Source organism: Triticum urartu, chromosome 3A, assembly GCF_056163025.1.
Source record: "Triticum urartu cultivar PI428250 chromosome 3A, HENAU_Tu73, whole genome shotgun sequence".
NCBI lineage: Eukaryota > Viridiplantae > Streptophyta > Magnoliopsida > Poales > Poaceae > Triticum > Triticum urartu.
Window position 1 is genome coordinate 649,591,891 of NC_141875.1, and position 18,765 is coordinate 649,610,655.

The 18,765-nt window shown below is 49.6% G+C and overlaps 2 protein-coding genes across 2 annotated transcripts; one reads left to right on the forward strand and one right to left on the reverse strand.

Annotated features, from left to right (window-relative positions):
* Window positions 1-13: 13 nt before the first annotated feature.
* On the reverse strand, window positions 14-3,261 carry CBSX6 (Cystathionine beta-synthase (CBS) family protein). The gene is made up of 2 exons (XM_048709780.2): window positions 2,677-3,261; window positions 14-1,104 (listed from the first exon to the last, which is right to left on the reverse strand). Exons 1-2 carry the CDS (start codon window positions 2,997-2,999, stop codon window positions 231-233), a joined length of 1,197 nt encoding a protein of 398 aa, XP_048565737.2. The 5' UTR covers window positions 3,000-3,261; the 3' UTR covers window positions 14-230.
* Window positions 3,262-5,170: 1,909 nt separating this feature from the next.
* On the forward strand, window positions 5,171-5,671 carry LOC147981075 (uncharacterized). Its single transcript, XM_087515855.1, has one exon. The coding sequence runs from the start codon at window positions 5,171-5,173 to the stop codon at window positions 5,669-5,671; it is 501 nt and encodes a 166-aa protein (XP_087371981.1).
* The last annotated feature ends 13,094 nt before the right edge of the window (window positions 5,672-18,765 follow it).

Genomic DNA, 18,765 nt, shown 5'->3' on the forward strand with positions numbered 1-18,765 from the left:
ACATATGATGATATGAGCGATCAATGGGTTCCCAGGCATAAATAGGCCCGAGTCTGCCTTATTATAGGACCATGAACAACGAATGCACATCCACCAATACACAACCCATTCAGTCTCACACGCTCACACACCCAAAACAAAGTTCTCAACTCTGGGCAACCACCAAACTAACCCCAAATTATAGTACACCACCCAAACACGCGCCACCGCGATCAGGACATCGTCGACGGTCAGGCGCTGCTCCGGGTAACGGCTGCGAAGATGTCGGTGTACCCCACCACACCGACAAGGACGTCGTCCTCCTCGGCCTCCGCGTCGGTCACCCACACATGCGTGGCCCGGTGGGACAGCATCTGCGCCATGACGGCCGCGAGCGAGCTCGTGCTCCGGCACATCAGCGGCGAGCTCCGACCCCGGTACATGCTCCGCACCTGGTTCGCCTGGCTGTTCAGGAACCCAATGTTCCTGCTGCTGAACTTCTTCAGCAGCCTGGGAGAGCGCCCGGGCTCGGCGGACTCCTCCGACAACGACGAGCTGATGGAAGGCACCGCGAAGGCGGAGATGGGGGTCGACCCGTTCTCATCGGCGCCGATGACAAACTGCCCCGCCGACAGGTTCGCCAGCGCCCACGCGGCTGCCACGTAGTCACACTTCCACAGCTTGTAGGCGGAGATGTCCCCGATGATCTTGCGGACCCCATCCGGTGTCGTCTCGACCACGGCCACGCCGCATGGGTCCCCAGGGATCTTCTGGATCGCCTCCATGGCTGGCGCAGACGCCTCGACGTGGCAGTAGTGTGGGTTGATGGCTCCAAGGGTACAGATTGGAGACAGTGGGATGGGCGCGAGGGCGCCGAGGCACCCGATCAGGAACCGGAGGATGTCTTCCCTTGACAGGCAGCAAAACCTCTCCGTGCAACTGATAAATGGGGACAACTGCATGCTGCTGCTGCCAGCTGAGCTTGGGGATCCCGATTCCGAGTTCTTCATCCATTTCCCGTTGTAAAGCATCGAAAACCGCTTGGTGATGCCTGTCCAGGAGCCGTTCTTGCGGACAAGGAAGCGCTTCACTCCATGCCTCATCAACTCCAGCGCATCGATCAACCTTGCAAGACAATCAAACTTGGCTGAATAACAAAATACATATGTCAAACATCACATCTTTTAAAATGAATTTGCTTGAAAGGCAAAGGACTAAAAAAGCAGAGCAGTATGATTGGCAGACACATCATCCAGCTCAGACTCTTATGTCCTATTGAACTTTTTATTTGCGGGCAACTATTATGTCATCCCTAAGAATGCGACATTGGCTCACTACTTGGTGCTGCCAAATCATTTTGAGACATGATTGGGCTGCCTCGCATGTGTCATGTATTGCTCAGTTTATTTAAACTATTGTCTTGACTCATGAATCCCTTAGCAGCCAGCACGGCTTCCACATGGATTGCTGCCTTCCTGATTGCGATGTTACATTGCCAAATGGAACCATGTTCCCACTTTGTTCCTCTTATGACAACACAATCAGAAGGACAAACTCTGCACCATGTGAAAGCCATCTGGCTTGTTTAAGCTTCGGAATGGACTGGAGACACTTCACGATACTGGATGATAGCGTAAAATACAAGCTAGATTGTAGAATGATCAGTCTACTCTAGGAATTGAGAAAAAACAAGAATATCCACAGATACTGATAGGTGAACACCTAGCAAATCTATGCTGTTGGTAACAGTCATGAGTTACAGTTTTTCAGTCTCGAGGAGCTATGTGATAGTCTTTTAAGTTGTTGTCAACAAATGGTCCCTAAAGGGGCAACTAAAATGATGGTTTAATGAAGAAAGCATGACCAGTTGTGGCATTTCTTTGGATCCTGAAGAAAAAAAACTGTGCACACAGGGATAGAGCAACTTAAACTTGAGCAGTGGATTTGTGACTAAGGCACATGACCTAGCAAAACAATATCCAGATTGCCACATTATTTCTGTCCGGAAGTTCGATCCAACTATATTTCATGAACAGGAGCGAAATTCAGTGACTCTTTAATGAAATTCAGCGACTCATAAGCATCAATCTTAAGCTCACACAAACCAGGTATGGATTAGGATCTGTTTTGAAGGCACTTAATCAAACTTTCCAGTTTTACCCAAGCATGACGGGCTCCAACGATCACGCCTTACCAACTATCCTTTTGTCTGAAAGAGACTGTGTTAAATACAACCGCTATCCCAGTTTTAGTATCCAGTAAGCACAACTTCAGGCAGCTTCACTGAGCAGTAAGCACTTCCTGATTTACACCCACAGCAGCAGTCAGCACAGAAGAGTAATTTAACCACAAAGGCACAAACCCCCAGTGATCTCTTACAGATGCAGAAAGACCCAAAAACAATTTTGTACTACCCGCATACAAGACAAAGATCACCAACCAGACCGCATTAAACAACAGAGGCTTGCGCATCAGCATTCGGCTGTAGTGAAGCACCCCGAGGGAGCAGGCAGGGGCAGATCCGAGCTGAGCCTGAGTCAATAGAGCCACAGTGCGTAGACTGAATCGCCACTGCCTACGACTATGAAACCGCAGACGAGTGATGCCTGAAGACTTGGAGATTGGGTGGGACTCCTGATGGGACGGGCGGGGGCACGACAGCGGCGAGAAGGGACGGGTCGAGGACCAAGAACTGACCTGGTGCCGGGATCGACCTCCCGGAGCAGGTCCTGGTTGGGCTGCACGGCCTCGCCGACGGCGGCGCGCATGGCGCGGTCGCCGGCGCCGGCGGCGGCGAGGAAGGCGGCGATGTCGACGGCGGAGATCATGCCGAGGAAGCGGGCGCCGGAGGGCGGGTCGTCGGGGGCGGCCCGCGCGCGCCAGACGGGCACGGCGCCCTCGGGGCTGCCGGCGATGGCCCGCGCCGCGTCGTCGAGCGTGTCGGCGTCGCTGAGCTCGGCGATCTCGGGCTTGCCGACGGTGAGGTCGCCGACGACGTGGTGGTAGAAGACGGCGGCCATGGGCTGGCGGCGGGGGGGCGCGGGGTTATAAGAGCGAGTGGAGGAGGAGCAGGTGGAGGAAGAGCCTGGAGGGGCCGACGGCGGGGGAGGAGGAGGGGGAGGCGGCGGAGGGGTCACCGGCGGCGCGGGTGCGGGGGTCGCCGGCCATGTCGGAGGGAGGGAAAGCCCATTAAGAGCACGGGGAGCAGATGGAAAATTGAGGCCGGCTGTGGGTGACGCGAGGGAGGGGGATATGCGACGCGATGCGGTGGGAGGAGACCGGCTGGCTGGCTGGGGTTAAATCAGCTCCGTGGCCGTGCTTTGAGATTCGGGGTGGTCGGCCAATGGATCACTATTGTGATTTAAGCATGCATTTATTGTGTGCCATGTATAATCTGTGAATCTGGCAGGATGATCGATCAACCACGTGGCGTTCATAGTGAGTTGACAACATCTAAACAGAAGGACGGACCAGTTGTACGGTTACGAGGACAGTGGTATCCCAGCCCGCCATGATTCAAGTCGTAAAGTTGACAGCGGTGCTCGCATTTTCTTGAATTTATTTCGGGTTTTTCGTTGGTGTGCGTTCAGTGGAAGGAGACGTTCTCGTTCGACTATGAAGATGTCTTTGGCAACTTCATCAATCTTAAGATGATGTGCCGGCTTAATCTCTCAGATGTGTTCATAAGGGTAGGATGTTCTTGCGCGCATTCATATAAGTGAATATATTGTGCGTATGTATGAGCATTTGTGTGTATGCCATGTTTATAAAACAATCTAAATGGAAGGATTGAAGGCTTGCGAGGGTGGGTGTTGGTGCGTATACAAGTGTTTACCTTTGTGCCTTGTCTTTTCCAAAGAAAAAAAGAAGATATAATCAATGAACGACTATCTGGGTAACCCTCCACCTTTGAGTGCTGTTCTTTGCCAACGATTCAAACTTACTAGTAACTTATTGTTTGTTTGTTTATTTTTCGCGGGTGAGCTAGTAACTTACTGGATAAAGTACTTCAAATTGAATAACTGAAAATTACATGGCATCAAAGATACATAACAACAAAGCTAAAGTCACATGAAGTTTCTTTCGGAAGCCGACATCTCTAGCTACACAAAAGACTAAACATGAACATGCTCGACTAATCTCGAATGTTTCGAGGAGTCGTGTCGTGTCTCGCCTCGCGTGATATGAATAGTCCACACCAGTATGTGAGAACTTGAGGTGACTGACACATTTGTTGTTGAAGATGGAACTATTGCAAGGCGGCCACTTATTCGTGATCATATTGTAGTAGGAGAAGACAGAGAGCACCTACTGAGATATCAAAAATGAAAGAACCCCTCGCTAATGCACACACGACACAACACATGACACTAGCATTAGTGCCACCACCGCCCAGATAAACCCAATCAGCGGGCAGATTTTTGATTGGCCTGCTGTGCCTAGTGGCTAGCCTGATTGTTGATGTGATGATCGATTAGGGCTGGATCAAAAGCACATAGTTTGTGAGATTAATAAGCGTTCGATAGCTTAGCTCGTTAAGATCGTAAATCGCTCCTTAGCGAAGAGGCCAATCGTTGATCTCAGTCTGTTAAATTTAATGAGCTAACAAGCTCGTTCGTACATCATGACACATATTCTCATCTTATTCGCTTTCTTCTATAATGTAGTGCATATAGGTATTTTAAAATTCAAACCTCACAAACTTTGATCAAATCTCCGAAGAACAATATTTACGTCTAGAATGTCAAACATATAGAACGGAGGAAGTAGATGATAATTTTTTCATTGTGCCTCAACCCGTATATCAATCTAATCAACTCATCTCAACTCATAGGAGGCAACAAACTAGTGCGCCTTCTCTTGTAGTCACAATCTTCCTTTGCAAAATTTACACCGACACGCTCATTCTATATGCTATAACACATTGTAGTCTGTTAAGAGCATCTCCAACAGCCACGTCAAAAGACGCGCGCGCGGTAAACTGGCTTTTTAGCGCGCGCTGGACGTTTTCGTGCGCTCCAGCAGTGATAGAAAACGATTGCACGCGTGGGAGAAAAGGCGACAGCTCGCGCGCTAGATTTGGCGCACCGCGTCCGGCGCGCCTATAAAATTGCAGCGCCCTCTGCCGCTCTCTCATCGCTCCTTCTACCGCTTTCTCTCCTCGCCGCCGACACGACACCATCGTGCCATCATGCCGCCTCGCCGCCGGGGAGCTTCGGGCTACCGCGGCGTCCGCATGCGTCCGTCCGGTGCCTACTCCGCCAAGATTCGGTCGGGCGGCGGCATGCGCCTCTGCCTCGGAACCTTCGACACCACCCAGGAGGGCACCCACGCGTACGACGCTGCGGCGTGGTGCCTCCGGCGGTCCCGTCAGGACATGAACTTCGCCGACGTGGCGACGCGGGAGCGGGCACAGGAGTTGGCGCCTTTCCCGCGGCTTCTCACCGACGAGGATCGTCGCAAGAACCGGAGGCGGGAGCGCTGTCTCAGCCTGGCCAAGATGGACAAGGAAGCCATGGCGTTGTGGAGCCATCGCTTCCCGCAAGACATCATCAACAAGGAACAGTTCTTCGCTGAGAGAAGGGCGGAGAGGGCGAAGAGGAGGGAGGAGCGAGCCGCCTATCGCGAGGACAAGCGAACACGGAAGGCGGTCGCTAAATACAACATCGCGCTAGGAGATGCGTCCTCCTGAGACTCCAACGACGAGCGGTTCCTTGACGCCTACGCTCAGACGTTAGAGGACATCACCGAGGCAGAGTCCGAGTCTGACGAGTAGTACTAGTTTTTCGTTTTATTTTGTATCATAGAAGCAGTCTATGTGACGAACTATGAACTATCTGTCGTAGGAGAAGACTATAAACTATCTACGCACTATTTTGTATCAACTATCTCCATATTTGTATTATCGAAACCAAATATGTATCGAGTCGTAGTTCAAATAGTAGGAAAAAAACAGATAAAGTATAGCGTGCCTGCTGAAGCGGCTCGGGCGCTTTATTTTGCGGCAGCCGCTGAAGCCAGCACACTCGCCACACGCAAAAGCTGCCTCACCCGGCACAGTATTCGGTTGGAGATGCTCTAATAAGCACTTTCGAGCTTAACAAGAGTTATTAAGCTTAACGAGCTAAACCAACCAAAGCCATAAAGAGCTGAGCCTTAATCGAGTCGAGCCAAGCAGCTCGTTAGCTCGATGGACCACCAACTGATACCAACACCACGAGCCCACGACCACCACCCGCGCGCCCAGTTCTACAATGAATCTTAGACTAGTCATAGTAGGAATAACTTAGCTAGTAATATAGCGCATTTTTAAAAAAAAATATTTATGTGACAAGTAATTAATAAGAGATGGTAACATAATATATTACTGTAATATAGTGCTTTACAAGATAAGATGAGTCTACAAGCTAATAAATGAAGTCATCTGATACTACTATTATATTACTTTGCATTATGAAGGTAGTAACTTAGGCTAGTGTCATATACATGACACTAGTGTAAGTTACTCCTCACTATGACCAGCCTTAGAGCAACTTCAATGGGGCGACCCATTTTGTCCGCGGCCGTCCGTTTGGGTCGGCGCGGACAAAAAAGCCGGCCCAACGCGCTGACCCAAACGGACGCGCGTCCGCTTTCGTCCGTCTGCCGACCCATTTTCGGTCCATTTTTTAGCCTGATTTGCGTCGGCGCGGACACAAGACGAACGCGCGCACGCTCGCCTTCTTTCCTCACCGGGCCCGCTAGTCGGTGGCACATTGGATTCACACCCTCGCTCGCCTGCTATGTCGCCGACGCCACCGGCCATTTTTTCAGATAAAAATGGATACATAGATAGTTCTACCTGAAGGAAATATGCTCTAGAGGCAATAATAAAGTTATTATTTATTTCCTTATATCATGATAAATGTTTATTATTCATGCTAGAATTGTATTAACCGGAAACATAATACATGTGTGAATACATAGACAAACAGAGTGTCACTAGTATGCCTCTACTTGACTAGCTCGTTAATCGAAGATGGTTATGCTTCCTAGCCATAGACATGAGTTATCATTTGATTAACGGGATCACATCATTAGGAGATTGATGTGATTGACTTGACCCGTTCCATTAGCTTAGCACTTGATCGTTTAGTTTGTTGTTATTGCTTTCTTCATAACTTATACATGTTCCTATGACTATGCGATTATACAACTCCCATTTACCGGAGGAACACTTTGTGTGCTACCAAACGTCACAACGTAACTGGGTGATAAAGGTGCTCTACAGGTGTCTCCGAAGGTACTTGTTGGGTTGGCGTATTTCGAGATTAGGATTTGTCACTCCGATTGTTGGAGAGGTATCTCTGGGCCCTCTCGGTAGTGCACATCACTTAAGCCTTGCAAGCATTGCAACTAATAAGTTAGTTGCGGGATGATGTATTATGGAACGAGTAAAGAGACTTGCCGGTAACGAGATTGAACTAGGTATTGAGATACCAACGATCGAATCTCGGGCAAGTAACATACCGATGACAAAGGGAACAACGTATGTTGTTATGCAATCTGACCGATAAAGATCTTCGTAGAATATGTAGGAGCCAATATGAGCATCCAGGTTCCGCTATTGGTTATTGACCGAAGACATGTCTCGGTCATATCTACATAGTTCTCGAACCCGTAGGGTCCGCACGCTTAAAGTTTCGGTGACGATTGTATTATGAGTTTATGTGATTTGATGTACCGAAGGTAGTTCAGAGTCCCGGATGGGATCGGGGACATGATGAGGAGTCTCAAAATGGTCGAGGCGTAAAGATCGATATATTGGACGACTATATTCGGACATCGGAAAGGTTCCGAGTGATTCGGGTATTTTCGGGTATCGGGGAGTTACGGGAATACGAGGAAGAAGTAATAGGCCTCATGGGCCAAGTAGTGGAAGAGAGGAGGTAGGGCACGCGGCCCCCCTAGCCCAAACAGAATTGGACTAGGGGGCCGGCCCCCCTTTCCTCCTTTTCCTCCTTCTCCTTCCTTCTCCTTCTCCTCCTTCCTTTCCTCCTCCTAGTAGGAGTAGGAAAGTCCTACTCCTACTAGGAGGAGGACTCCTCCTCCTGGCGCGCCCATAGAGGGCCGGCCGGCCTCCCCCCTTGCTCCTTTATATACAGGGGCAGGGGGGCACCTCTAGACACACAAGTTGATCAGTTGATCTCTCCCAGCCGTGTGTGGTGCCCCCCTCCACCATATTCCACCTCGGTCATATCGTAGCGGTGCTTAGGAGAAGCCCTGCATCGGTAGCAACATCATCACCGTCACCACACCGTTGTGCTGGCGGAACTCTCCCATGAAGCTCTGCTGGATCGGAGTTCGCGGGACGTCATCGAGCTGAACGTGTGCTGAACTCGGAGGTGCCGTGCGTTCGATACTTGGATCGGTCGGATCATGAAGACGTACGACTACATCAACCGCGTTGTGCTAACGCTTCCGCTTTCGGTCTACGAGGGTACGTGGACAACACTCTCCCCTCTCGTTGCTATGCATCACCATGATCTTGCGTGTGCGTAGGAAAATTTTGAAATTACTACGTTCCCCAACAGTGGCATCCGAGCCTAGGTTTTATGTGTTGATGTTGTGCACGAGTAGAACACAAGTGAGTTGTGGGCGATTGTAAGGGCATATTTATCCCTAAGTGTTTTGGTGATTGATGACAATGCATTTGCGGACTAATCGTGTGCCTTGAGTATTCTAGACACTTCATTGCTAGGCACAAGAAGATTGGGTGCCCCTCGAAGACTGATGAAGACGGCGTCTTTTCTACGTTTCTTTTTGGTGGATTTGAGTCGTAGGAAAGTCGTACTATTAAGAGGGGGTCCACATTGGAAAGGTTTGGGTGGAATCATCACGTACACGTCTCCTTCTTGTCCCCTCCTTTTTCCTTGGAGCTTCCTCCGTTTTCTTGCCTCCCTTGTCTGGCTGCTGTGGTTGGTCACGGTAGTACTGCTCCCAGGAAAACGGTAGTAGCGTAGGCATCCGTGGTAGTACCGCGCGGTGGCGCGGTAGTACCGCAGGTGCCCACGGTAGTACCGCTCCCCTGGAGCCGCACTACCGCTGCCCACCAGGTTAGTGCCGCCCCTTTGCAGTAGTAGGGGCGGATGTAATTTTTTACATCCGCACCTACCACAGTAGTATCGTTTTCGCCGAGCGGTAGTACCGCGCTATGAAGTCAGGCAGTAGTACCGCCCCTCGACGGTACTACTGTGTCGGGTTTTTGCTACTTCCGTTTCTTTGCGGAAGTAGGCACGGAAGTTCCCTTCCCCCTGGCTGGGGGTTTTTGCCTTGCGGTAGTACCGCATGGGGGGCGCGGTAGTACCGCGCGTGCGGAAGTACCGCCCCCAGCTCCTGCGCGTCTGTTTATCTTTACTGTCGCTGGGGTTGCGGCAGTACCGTGAGTCGGTACGGTAGTACCGCAAAGCCGTGCGGTGGTACCGCTTGGTTGCAAGCAGTAGTACCGCGCGGCCTTGCGGTAGTACCGCTGGCCAGGCGCGGTAGTACCGCTGGCCGCGGGCTAGTTGGTGGGTAACGGTTGGATCTTTTTCCCACACTATATAAGGGGTCCCCTTCTTCCCTGTTGACTCACCTCTTCCACCCGCAAACTCCATTATTGCTCTAAGCTCCATTTTCGCCCGATCTCACTCCCTAGCCGACCAAACATGTTGATTTGCTCGTGAGTGGTTGAGAAGGCCTCGATCTACACTTCCACCAAGAGATATTTGATTCCCCCCACTAACCCCTTGCGGATCTTGTTACTCTTGGGTGTTTGAGCATCCTAGATGGTTGAGGTCACCGCGAAGCCATAGTCCATTGTGGTGATGCTTCATGGTGTTGTTGGGAGCCTCCAATTGAGTTGTGGAGATTGCCCCAACCTAGTTTGTGAAGGTTCGGTCGCCGCCTCCAAGGGCACCAATAGTGGAATCACGGCATCTCGCATTGTGTGAGGGCGTGAGGAGAATACGGTGGCCCTAGTGGCTTCTTGGGGAGCATTGTGCCTCCACACCGCTCCAACGGAGACGTACTTCCTCTCAAAGGGAAGGAATTTTGACAACACATCCTCGTCTCCACCGTCTCCACTCTTGGATATCTTGTGCCTTTACTTGTGCAAGCTTATTTGTTTCATATATCTTGCTTGCTTGTGTTCCTATCCTTGTTGCATCATATAGGTTGCTCACCTAGTTGCATATCTAGACAACCTACTTTGATGCAAAGTTTAAATTGTTAAAGAAAAGCAAAAAATTGTTAGTTTCCTATTCACCCCCCCTCTAGTCAATCATATCGATCCTTTCAATTGGTATCAGAGCCTCGTCTCTTTACTAAGGACTTTACCGTCCAAAGAGTATGGTTGATACCGTAGACGGTGTGGAGGAACACTCCGGTGTGAATCTGACCTCGTCTACGGGCGATGGGGGAACCTCGGTCTCTCGTGAGGAGTTCAATGTGGCCTTGGAGACATTGAAAACCTCCATGACGACTGAAGTTGAAAGCATGTTTACTAAATTTCTTGAGGGGCTTAAACTATCCACCGCACCGTTGAAAGTGGGTGACCCCACCGACAAGGTGACGGATGCTATCCCCGACAAGGGGGAAGCTAGTAGTGAAAAGGCTCCTTCTTCTAGTGGTAAAAATGGCACCGGCATCTTTGCTCATGTGGAACCACCACTTGTTTATGGTGGACCGGTTCCTTCCACGCATTTGAATCATGCCGGTCCTCCCCCTAAGATTGTGAAAAATGAGGACTTTGATTCTTGGGTTTACCTCTTTAAACGTCATTTAAATCATGTGAACACTAACCTTTGGAGACTCATTGAAGAAGGTTTCTATCCGCATGATCCAAGCAACTTCACTCCTCGAGAAGCCGCGGACAATCAATTCAATGAGAATGCTCTCTTCATCATTCAAGATGCAATTCCACCCGAAGACCTCCCTCATCTTCGTCCCTTCGCCTTGGCCAAAGATGCATGGCATTGTGTTGTCTCTCTCTACCGGGGAAGCGCAAGCATTCAACGCTCCAACTATGAAGTGGTGCAAGATGAGGCCGATGAGTTTGCAATGAAAGAAGATGAAGAACCTCGTGAGCTTTATCGGAGAGTAACCAAACTCGCGGTCTCACTACGAGATCACGGGAGCAAGGACACAGATGACAATTGGATCAAGCGCAAATTCCTCAAGGCAATGATGCCCTATCACAAGGCCATGTCCTCCGTCATTCGTCAAAGACCGGACTTCCACACTTTGACCTCAAGCGAAGTGTTGGATGAGTTTGTGGCCATGAACATTTTGGACAAGACCGCCGACAATGCGGTGCTTCATTCTCAAAGGGCAAATAAGCCTAACCTTGCATTGAAGGCCAAGCTCACTGTTGAAGAAGAAGAAGAGGAAGAAGAGGAGAGCAACCCCGAAGATACGAAGTATGCGTATCATGAACACATGGCACTTGCTTCAAGGCAATTTTGGAGCAAGAAAAACTCGAGGCCAAACTTTAGCAAAAACAACTCAAGTGGCACGAAGAGCAAGCAACGTGTAAGGACTTGCTACAATTGTGGCAACGTGAGTCATTTTGTTGCGGAGTGCCCATATGAGAATATTGAAGACAATGGTGGCAAGCTCATCCGAAAGGGCAAGGCCAAGTCGTTCCCCAACAAGAGCAACTTCACCAAGAAGACTCCTCCCAAGGAATTGGTGGTACAAGAAGAGTACAATGAGGATGATGACGATGATGAAAGTGATGAGTCGGTTGCCATGGCCTCCGTTGCCATTGCGACGACTCCACGGGTGTCTCTCTTCGACTCACCCAATGAGAGCATCATCGCCAAGTGCCTCATGGCTAAAGCCACCAACAAGGTAACCTCCAACATCAAAACTACCATCATTAATCATCCTTCTCCGACGGATAGCATTAATGAACTTGAGGAAGCTAATGTGGAGGCTAATGAGTTTGAGGCCTTTATCGGCAAACTCAAGGTAAAATCCAAGAGGCACTTTGTTGCTCTCTTGGAACAACTTGGTGAAGCCAATGACATGATCGAGGCTCACGAAAACACCATCACTAAGATGGAAGGGCATAGTCGTGACTATGCCGATGAGATTTCGGATCTTTCCAATGCTCTTGAGGAAAAGCGTGGTCTTCGTTTGGCTCTTGAGGAGTCACACAACATTGATCATGCTAAGTTAAAGAAAGATTATGATCATGTCCTCATTGTTTCTCATGTGCTAAACTCCGAGAAGGCCGAACTTGAGGTTGATTTTACTAGACTCAAAGAGGAGTTTGATCTACTTGACAAGGCTCACAAGGTCTTGAAGGGTGCTCATGCTAGCCTCAAAGAGTCTCATGATCAACTTCAAGTAAAGCTAACCAAGGAAAAAGCCACTTTCCCTCGTATGATGTTAATTGATAATGCAAATGCTACTAACCCGTGTTGTGAGCATGTGCATCTCATTGAGGAGAACGCTAAGCTAAATGGGCAACTTGAGAGAGGTCTTGCGACTTGCATACAAGGCAAGAAGAACCTCAACGATCTCTTGATCAACCAAAAGGGAGTTGTGGCCAAGGAAGGGGTTGGGTACGTACCCGACTCCAAGAACAAGAAGAAGAATGACAAGACCAAACGACCTCCTCCTCTCATGCAAACCTTTGTGAAGGAGGGAGAGAGTGCCTCCGAGGAGAAGAAGAAGAACAATGCAAAGGGTGGCAATGTCAAGAAGGGCAATGCCACCCCTCCCAACAAAGCCGGCGATTTTAATCCTTCTTATGTGTTATGCCGTGCTAGTGATGGGCATGTTTATGCCAAATTTGTTGGTTCTCTTCATGAATACATTGAATGGTCTATTTGGGTTCCAAAGACCCTTGTTACTAACATCAAAGGACCCATTGCAAAATGGGTACCTAAAACCAAGCATTGATCTCTTGTAGGTGTTTGCTTCCGGTGGGGGATCATGGTTGCTCGATAGCGGAGCTACAAATCATATGACCGGAAGCAAGGACTTGGTGGTGGACGTGCACAAGGTTCCATCTATGCCCACCAATGTTGAGTGGGGTGACGCCTCATCTTCTAAGGTATTGGGACTTGGCAAGGTGGTCATCTCTCATGATCTCACGATCGAGAAGGTCATGCTTGTTGAGTCCCTTGCATACAATTTACTTTCCGTTCGTCAACTTGCAATCATGGGCTTTGCCACTTTCTTTGATATCGATACCGTGGCCCTCTTGTGGAGCAAGACTCTTAAATTAGCCTTTGTTGGGCATGTCGAGAACGGTCTATATGTGATTAACTTTTCGGAGCAACCCATTAAGACCGCGACGTGCCTAATGGCTAAAGTTGATGTGGGATGGCTTTGGCATCGCCGTTTAGCCCACGTCAATATGAGATCTTTGCAAAGTCTCCTCAAGGGGGACCATGTCCGTGGACTAATGAATGTTAGTTTTGCTAAAGATCGTGCTTGCAGTGCTTGTATCGAAGGAAAGCTACATGAGAAGGCTCACCCTCCCACGACTATCATTTATTCAAAGAGGCCTTTGGAGCTCCTTCACATGGATCTCTTTGGGCCTCCATCCTTCGATAGTCTTGGAGGTAGGAAGTATTGCTTGGTGATTGTGGATGACTACTCAAGGTACACGTGGGTGTATTTCTTCAAGAGGAAGAGCGAGACCCAACAAACCGTCATTGACTTTGCAAATGAAGCACAACGTCAATACAATGCAAAGATCTTGACAATAAGAAGTGACAACGGCACCGAGTTCAAGAACTACACCTTGGATGAGTTTCTTAGTGATGAGGGGATCAAGCATCAATATTCCGCACCTTACACCCCTCAACAAAACGGTGTTGCGGAGAGGAAGAACCGGACGTTGATGGATGCGGCAAGGACCATGATGGCGGAGTTCAAGTCTCTATACAACTTTTGGGCCGAAGCCATCAACACCGCGTGTCATGCATCCAATCGGCTCTACCTCCGCAAGGTCTTGAACAAGACTCCATATGAGATACTCACCGGTAACAAGCCCAACCTCAAGTACTCCCGGTTGTTCGGATGTAAGTGTTTCATTCTCAAGAAAGGTGTTCGGTTGTCTAAATTTGAGGCTAGAGCTTATGAGGGCATATTTGTTGGTTATGCTACAAACTCTCATGCTTACCGTGTCCTCAATAAATCCACGGGACTTACTGAGGAGATGTGTAACGTGGAGTTTGATGAGAATAACGGCTCCCAAGTGGAGCAAAGTGGCACTTGTGATGTAGGTGATGAAATTCCTCCCCAAGCCATAAGAAGAATGGGTGTTGGCTTTATCCTACCCATTGAGGAACCCCTTGTGGCCGAAGGAGAAGGACAAAACTCCACTCAAGCGGAGCCATCACCAACCCAAGGCCCACACGCTTCCGAAGAACAACATGAAGGCCCTCATCCTCAAGAACATGACCAAGGGCAAGATCACGCTCAAGACAGTGTTGACACATCTAGTGATGCCCACGGTCAAGTTCTCTCCTCCGAGCAAGTTCAAGCACAAGAACAAGCTCAAGACGATGCTCAAGATGATCAAGTGACCACTCCTCGTCTCACCCCCGAGGAGGAATTAGAGCGTCGTGCCGCCAAGGTTGCTTCCAAGCTCTCCATCAAGGATCATCTCATGACGAATGTGCTTGGAAGCTTACGAAAGGGGGTAAGCATTGTGTGGAACCCCACAAGGTCTATGAGGCGCTAGAAGATCCGGATTGGCTCAATGCCATGCATGAAGAACTCAACAACTTCGAGCGCAACAAAGTGTGGAGATTGATGCCAAGACCTACGGGGAACCACAATGTCATCGGAACCAAGTGGATATTTAAGAACAAGCAAGATGCCCATGGGATTATCATTCGCAACAAGGCTCGTTTGGTAGCACAAGGCTACTCCCAAGTCGAGGGTATCGAATACGGTGAAACCTTTGCTCCCGTTGCTCATCTTGAATCTATTCGCATGTTGATTGCCTATGCTTCTCATCATAAATTTAAGTTACAACAAATGGATGTGAAGAGTGCTTTTCTTAATGGTCCCATTAATGAATTGTTTTATGTCAAGCAACTCCCCGGGTTCGAGGATCCCTACTTTCCCGATCATGTGTATCAACTCGATAAGGCACTCTATGGCCTTAAACAAGCCCCACGTGCGTGGTATGACCACCTTACCGAGTTGTTACAAGACCGTGGTTTCGAAGTTGGGCTAATCGACCCCACTCTTTTTACTAAGAAGGTCAAAGGGGAGTTGTTTGTGTGCCAATTATATGTTGATGATATTATCTTTGGTTCCCCTAACAAAGCTTTCAATGAGGAATTTGTCGCTCTCATGACCTCAAGTTCGAGATGTCTTCCATGGGAGAGTTGAAATTATTTGTAGGGTTCGAAGTGAAGCAAAGAAGAGAAGGAACCTTCATCAATCAAGCCAAATATACTCAAGACATGCTCAAAAGATTCAAGCTAAGTGATGTCAAGCCGGCTTCCACTCCCATGCCCACCAAGTGCCAACTTGACATAGATCCCAATGGCAAAGCTGTGGATCAAAAGGTATATCGCTCCATGATAGGTTCCTTGCTTTACCTTTGTGCATCTAGACCAGATATCATGTTGAGTGTGGGAATTTGTGCACGTTTTCAAGCCGCACCTAAGGAAAGTCACTATGTGGCGGTCAAACGAATCTTTCGATATTTGGCTCATACCCCAAACTTTGGCCTATGGTACCCAAGAGGAGCAAACTTCAAGCTTGTAGGGTATTCGGATTCCGATTGGGCGGGATACAAAGTGGATAGGAAGTCCACTTCCGGAGGGTGCCAATTTCTTGGTTGCTCTTTGGTAAGTTGGTATTCCAAAAAGCAAAGTTACGTGTCTCTCTCGTCCACCGAAGCGGAGTATGTGGCGGCCGGTAGTTGTTGTGCACAACTCTTATGGATGAGGCAAACTTTAAAGGATTACGGTGTCATTTGTGACAAAGTGCCTCTTCGGTGTGACAATGAAAGTGCCATCAAGATCTCTCTCAACCCGGTGCAACACTTCAAGACGAAGCATATTGAGATTCGGTATCACTTCATCCGGGATCACATTAGGCGAGGAGAGATCGATCTCAACTATGTCAACACTCATGATAACCTTGTAGATATCTTCACGAAGCCCTTGGATGAAGCAAGATTTTGCGAGTTAAGGCATGAGCTAAATATCATTGATTCAAGCAATGTTGCTTGAACCCTTGCACACCCCACTATACTCAACGTGTTGTCCTGTTTAGATGTAGGCATGGACATAGGGGGAGTGATGTTCTCTCAATGAACTCTCCCTCCCCCCATTATGCATAAATCAATCAAGTCTTTCACATTAGCTATGTTTAATAGTACTTGTGCTTCAAAGATGAGTTGTGGTCATGGACCCAAGGATAATTCTTCGTGGTGCCATACCAATTGACTCAAACATAGGTGGCTACGGCCACCGCCCTCTCTTTGGAGAGGTGGTGTCTCATGGTTGTTTCGTTTGTCGTGTGCCTTTCTGGCTTTGTGTGTTGCGTGGTCTTGTGGTGTCGTGTTGGCTCAGAGTGTTTGTGTAAAGACACAGTTTTTCATGTGCTCGAAACGTGCATCTTCTTGAGCTCACGGTACTACCGCGGCTGGCCGCGGTACTACCGCTTTGGGAGGCACGGTACTACCGCTCCACAGCACGGTACTACCGCCCAGGTGCGGTACTTCGGAAGTACCGCGTCGGGCGGTACTACCGCATTGGGGCACGATACTACCGCACCGTCGAGGGAGCGTGGGGTTATGACTCGGGCAGGGGAGTTCCAACTCCCCATACCCATTCATTTGTTTCTCTCCCCACGTCTCTCTCTCTCTCTCGCTCAAGAACGGCGCCGGAGGCCCTCGGCGGATCTCCATCTCCGGCCACTCTCCTCGGATTCCGACCAGTGGGATCGTTCCCCACCACTTCCTCTTGCCATGGACGAAGGTTTTTCCCCAAATCCCTCTTTTTCTTGGCTGTTCTCTTGCTTCTAGGTTTTTGGGGAGAAACTTGTTGTTCTTGAGATTTTAGGCCAAATCTATGCAAGAGTAGGATGTAGGAGAGTCGTGATGCGTAGGAATCATACTTGATATGCTGTCTTGTGGTAGCTTTGTCCAACCGTAGTACCGCCGTGGTTTCGCGGGCTTTTCTCAGATTTGAACTTGTTCAGATCTGACGCGGTGCGGTACTACCATGTCTGATGTGCGGTACTACCGCTCTTGCGGTACTACCGCCCGTCAGGTGCAGTACTACCGTGCTAGCTCGTGCAGTACTACCGCTCAACAGACGCGGTACTACCGCGCTAGCCGAGGTGCTAAGGTCGTACTACCGCTCCTAGACCCGGTACTACCGTGACCTTGCACGGTACTACCGTGTCTAAGAGCAGTACTACTATCTTAGCTTCGCAGCACTTGGCAGTACTACCGTAGGGATCAAATCTCTCTCTAGGCATTTATCATGTGTGCTTTCTGCTTGTTTCTCTAGCTTTGTTGTGGTCTTTGCATTAATCCCTCTTGGCTGTTGTGGGTGTTTTGCATTTTTGTGTCTCAGGTGGTGGCTCTCGCCGTTCCAATCCCAGTCGTGACACTGGCTCCAAGCGTCTGTGCAACCCCCAAGATGAATCCCTAGAGGGCTCCAATGCCCCCAAGCGCAATGTCAAGACCACTGCCAGCAAGCAAAAGGAACCTGCTAAGGGCATGGACGAGATTTCTGTCTCTGAGTATGTCGAACGCCGGAGGATCAATCCCTATGTGACTCCTCGGGCTGTGCTCAGAGGCACCGAGAGTTCATGGACCTGCTGCACATTCCTGATGACGGGCTTCACACCCCCGTTGGTGTTCGCCCCCATGCCAACTCTGAGTCTGCCAACAAGAACCTGCTTCAGCCTTTCCTTGTTGAGAAGGTGCTCCCCAATGGCAAGTTAACTTGGTTGTTAAACTCCTTTCTGGATATCATGCATCGCATCTTCCGCAACACTCTGTTCCCACGCATTGGCGACAAGGACAAGGTCCATGCATATCTAGTGGACATGTTGCTCCTGTGTGCAGAGGCACGTTCTTCTCAGACTCAGCCACTTGATGTCTCACACATCATGTGGTGTGAGATTCGGTTTGCGGTGTTCACTCGCAAGGTACCTATCTATGGACCGTACATGTTTCTGCTGCTCTCCACCACTTGGGAGAAGATGTACCCGGGTGATGAGTTCCTTGCTCCAGACTGGATTCGCCATGAGTCCATCAGCCTCCGCGTCAAGCCCAACTGGGCCAACACCACTACCCGTGCCGAGGCCTCTTCTGCTAGGAGGGCTGCTGGTGAGGAGGAGGCTGTTGCTGAGAATGTTGCTGAGGACCGTGCTGCTAGGTCCACCACTCCTTCCTCTGAGCCGTCATGGGCCAAGAAGCTAAAGGACAAGATGAAGACTCTCTTCTGCATGCAGACAAAGGGACAGTACAGGGCTCACGTGGCAGACAAGGAGAGTCGCCGCCGTGACAAGAAGGTTATGAGGCTATTTGGAGAGGATGTGTCTGGCGGGTCTGAGGACGTCATCACACCTGAGGCTGCCTGGATGTCAAAGCAGGGATACAAGTGGACCAGTTCAGAGGATGACTTCGAGGAGACTATCCCCGCCGCTGAGTCTGACACGGAGCATGAGGAGCAGTGGGACGACTTCTCTGCCTGAGCCACCTCGTGTGTGTAGGTGTTCTCTCTGCCTTTTTGGCGTCTCGATGCCAAAGGGGGAGAGAGAGTA

Coding starts and splice junctions, on each gene's coding strand:
- CBSX6 (XM_048709780.2), bottom strand. CDS start 2,999: ATGGCCGCCGTCTTCTACCACCACGTCGTCGGCGACCTCACCGTCGGC. Junction 1,105..2,676: donor GAGGTCGATCCCGGCACCAG/GTCAGTTCTTGG, acceptor TTGTCTTGCAAG/GTTGATCGATGCGCTGGAGT.
- LOC147981075 (XM_087515855.1), top strand. CDS start 5,171: ATGCCGCCTCGCCGCCGGGGAGCTTCGGGCTACCGCGGCGTCCGCATG.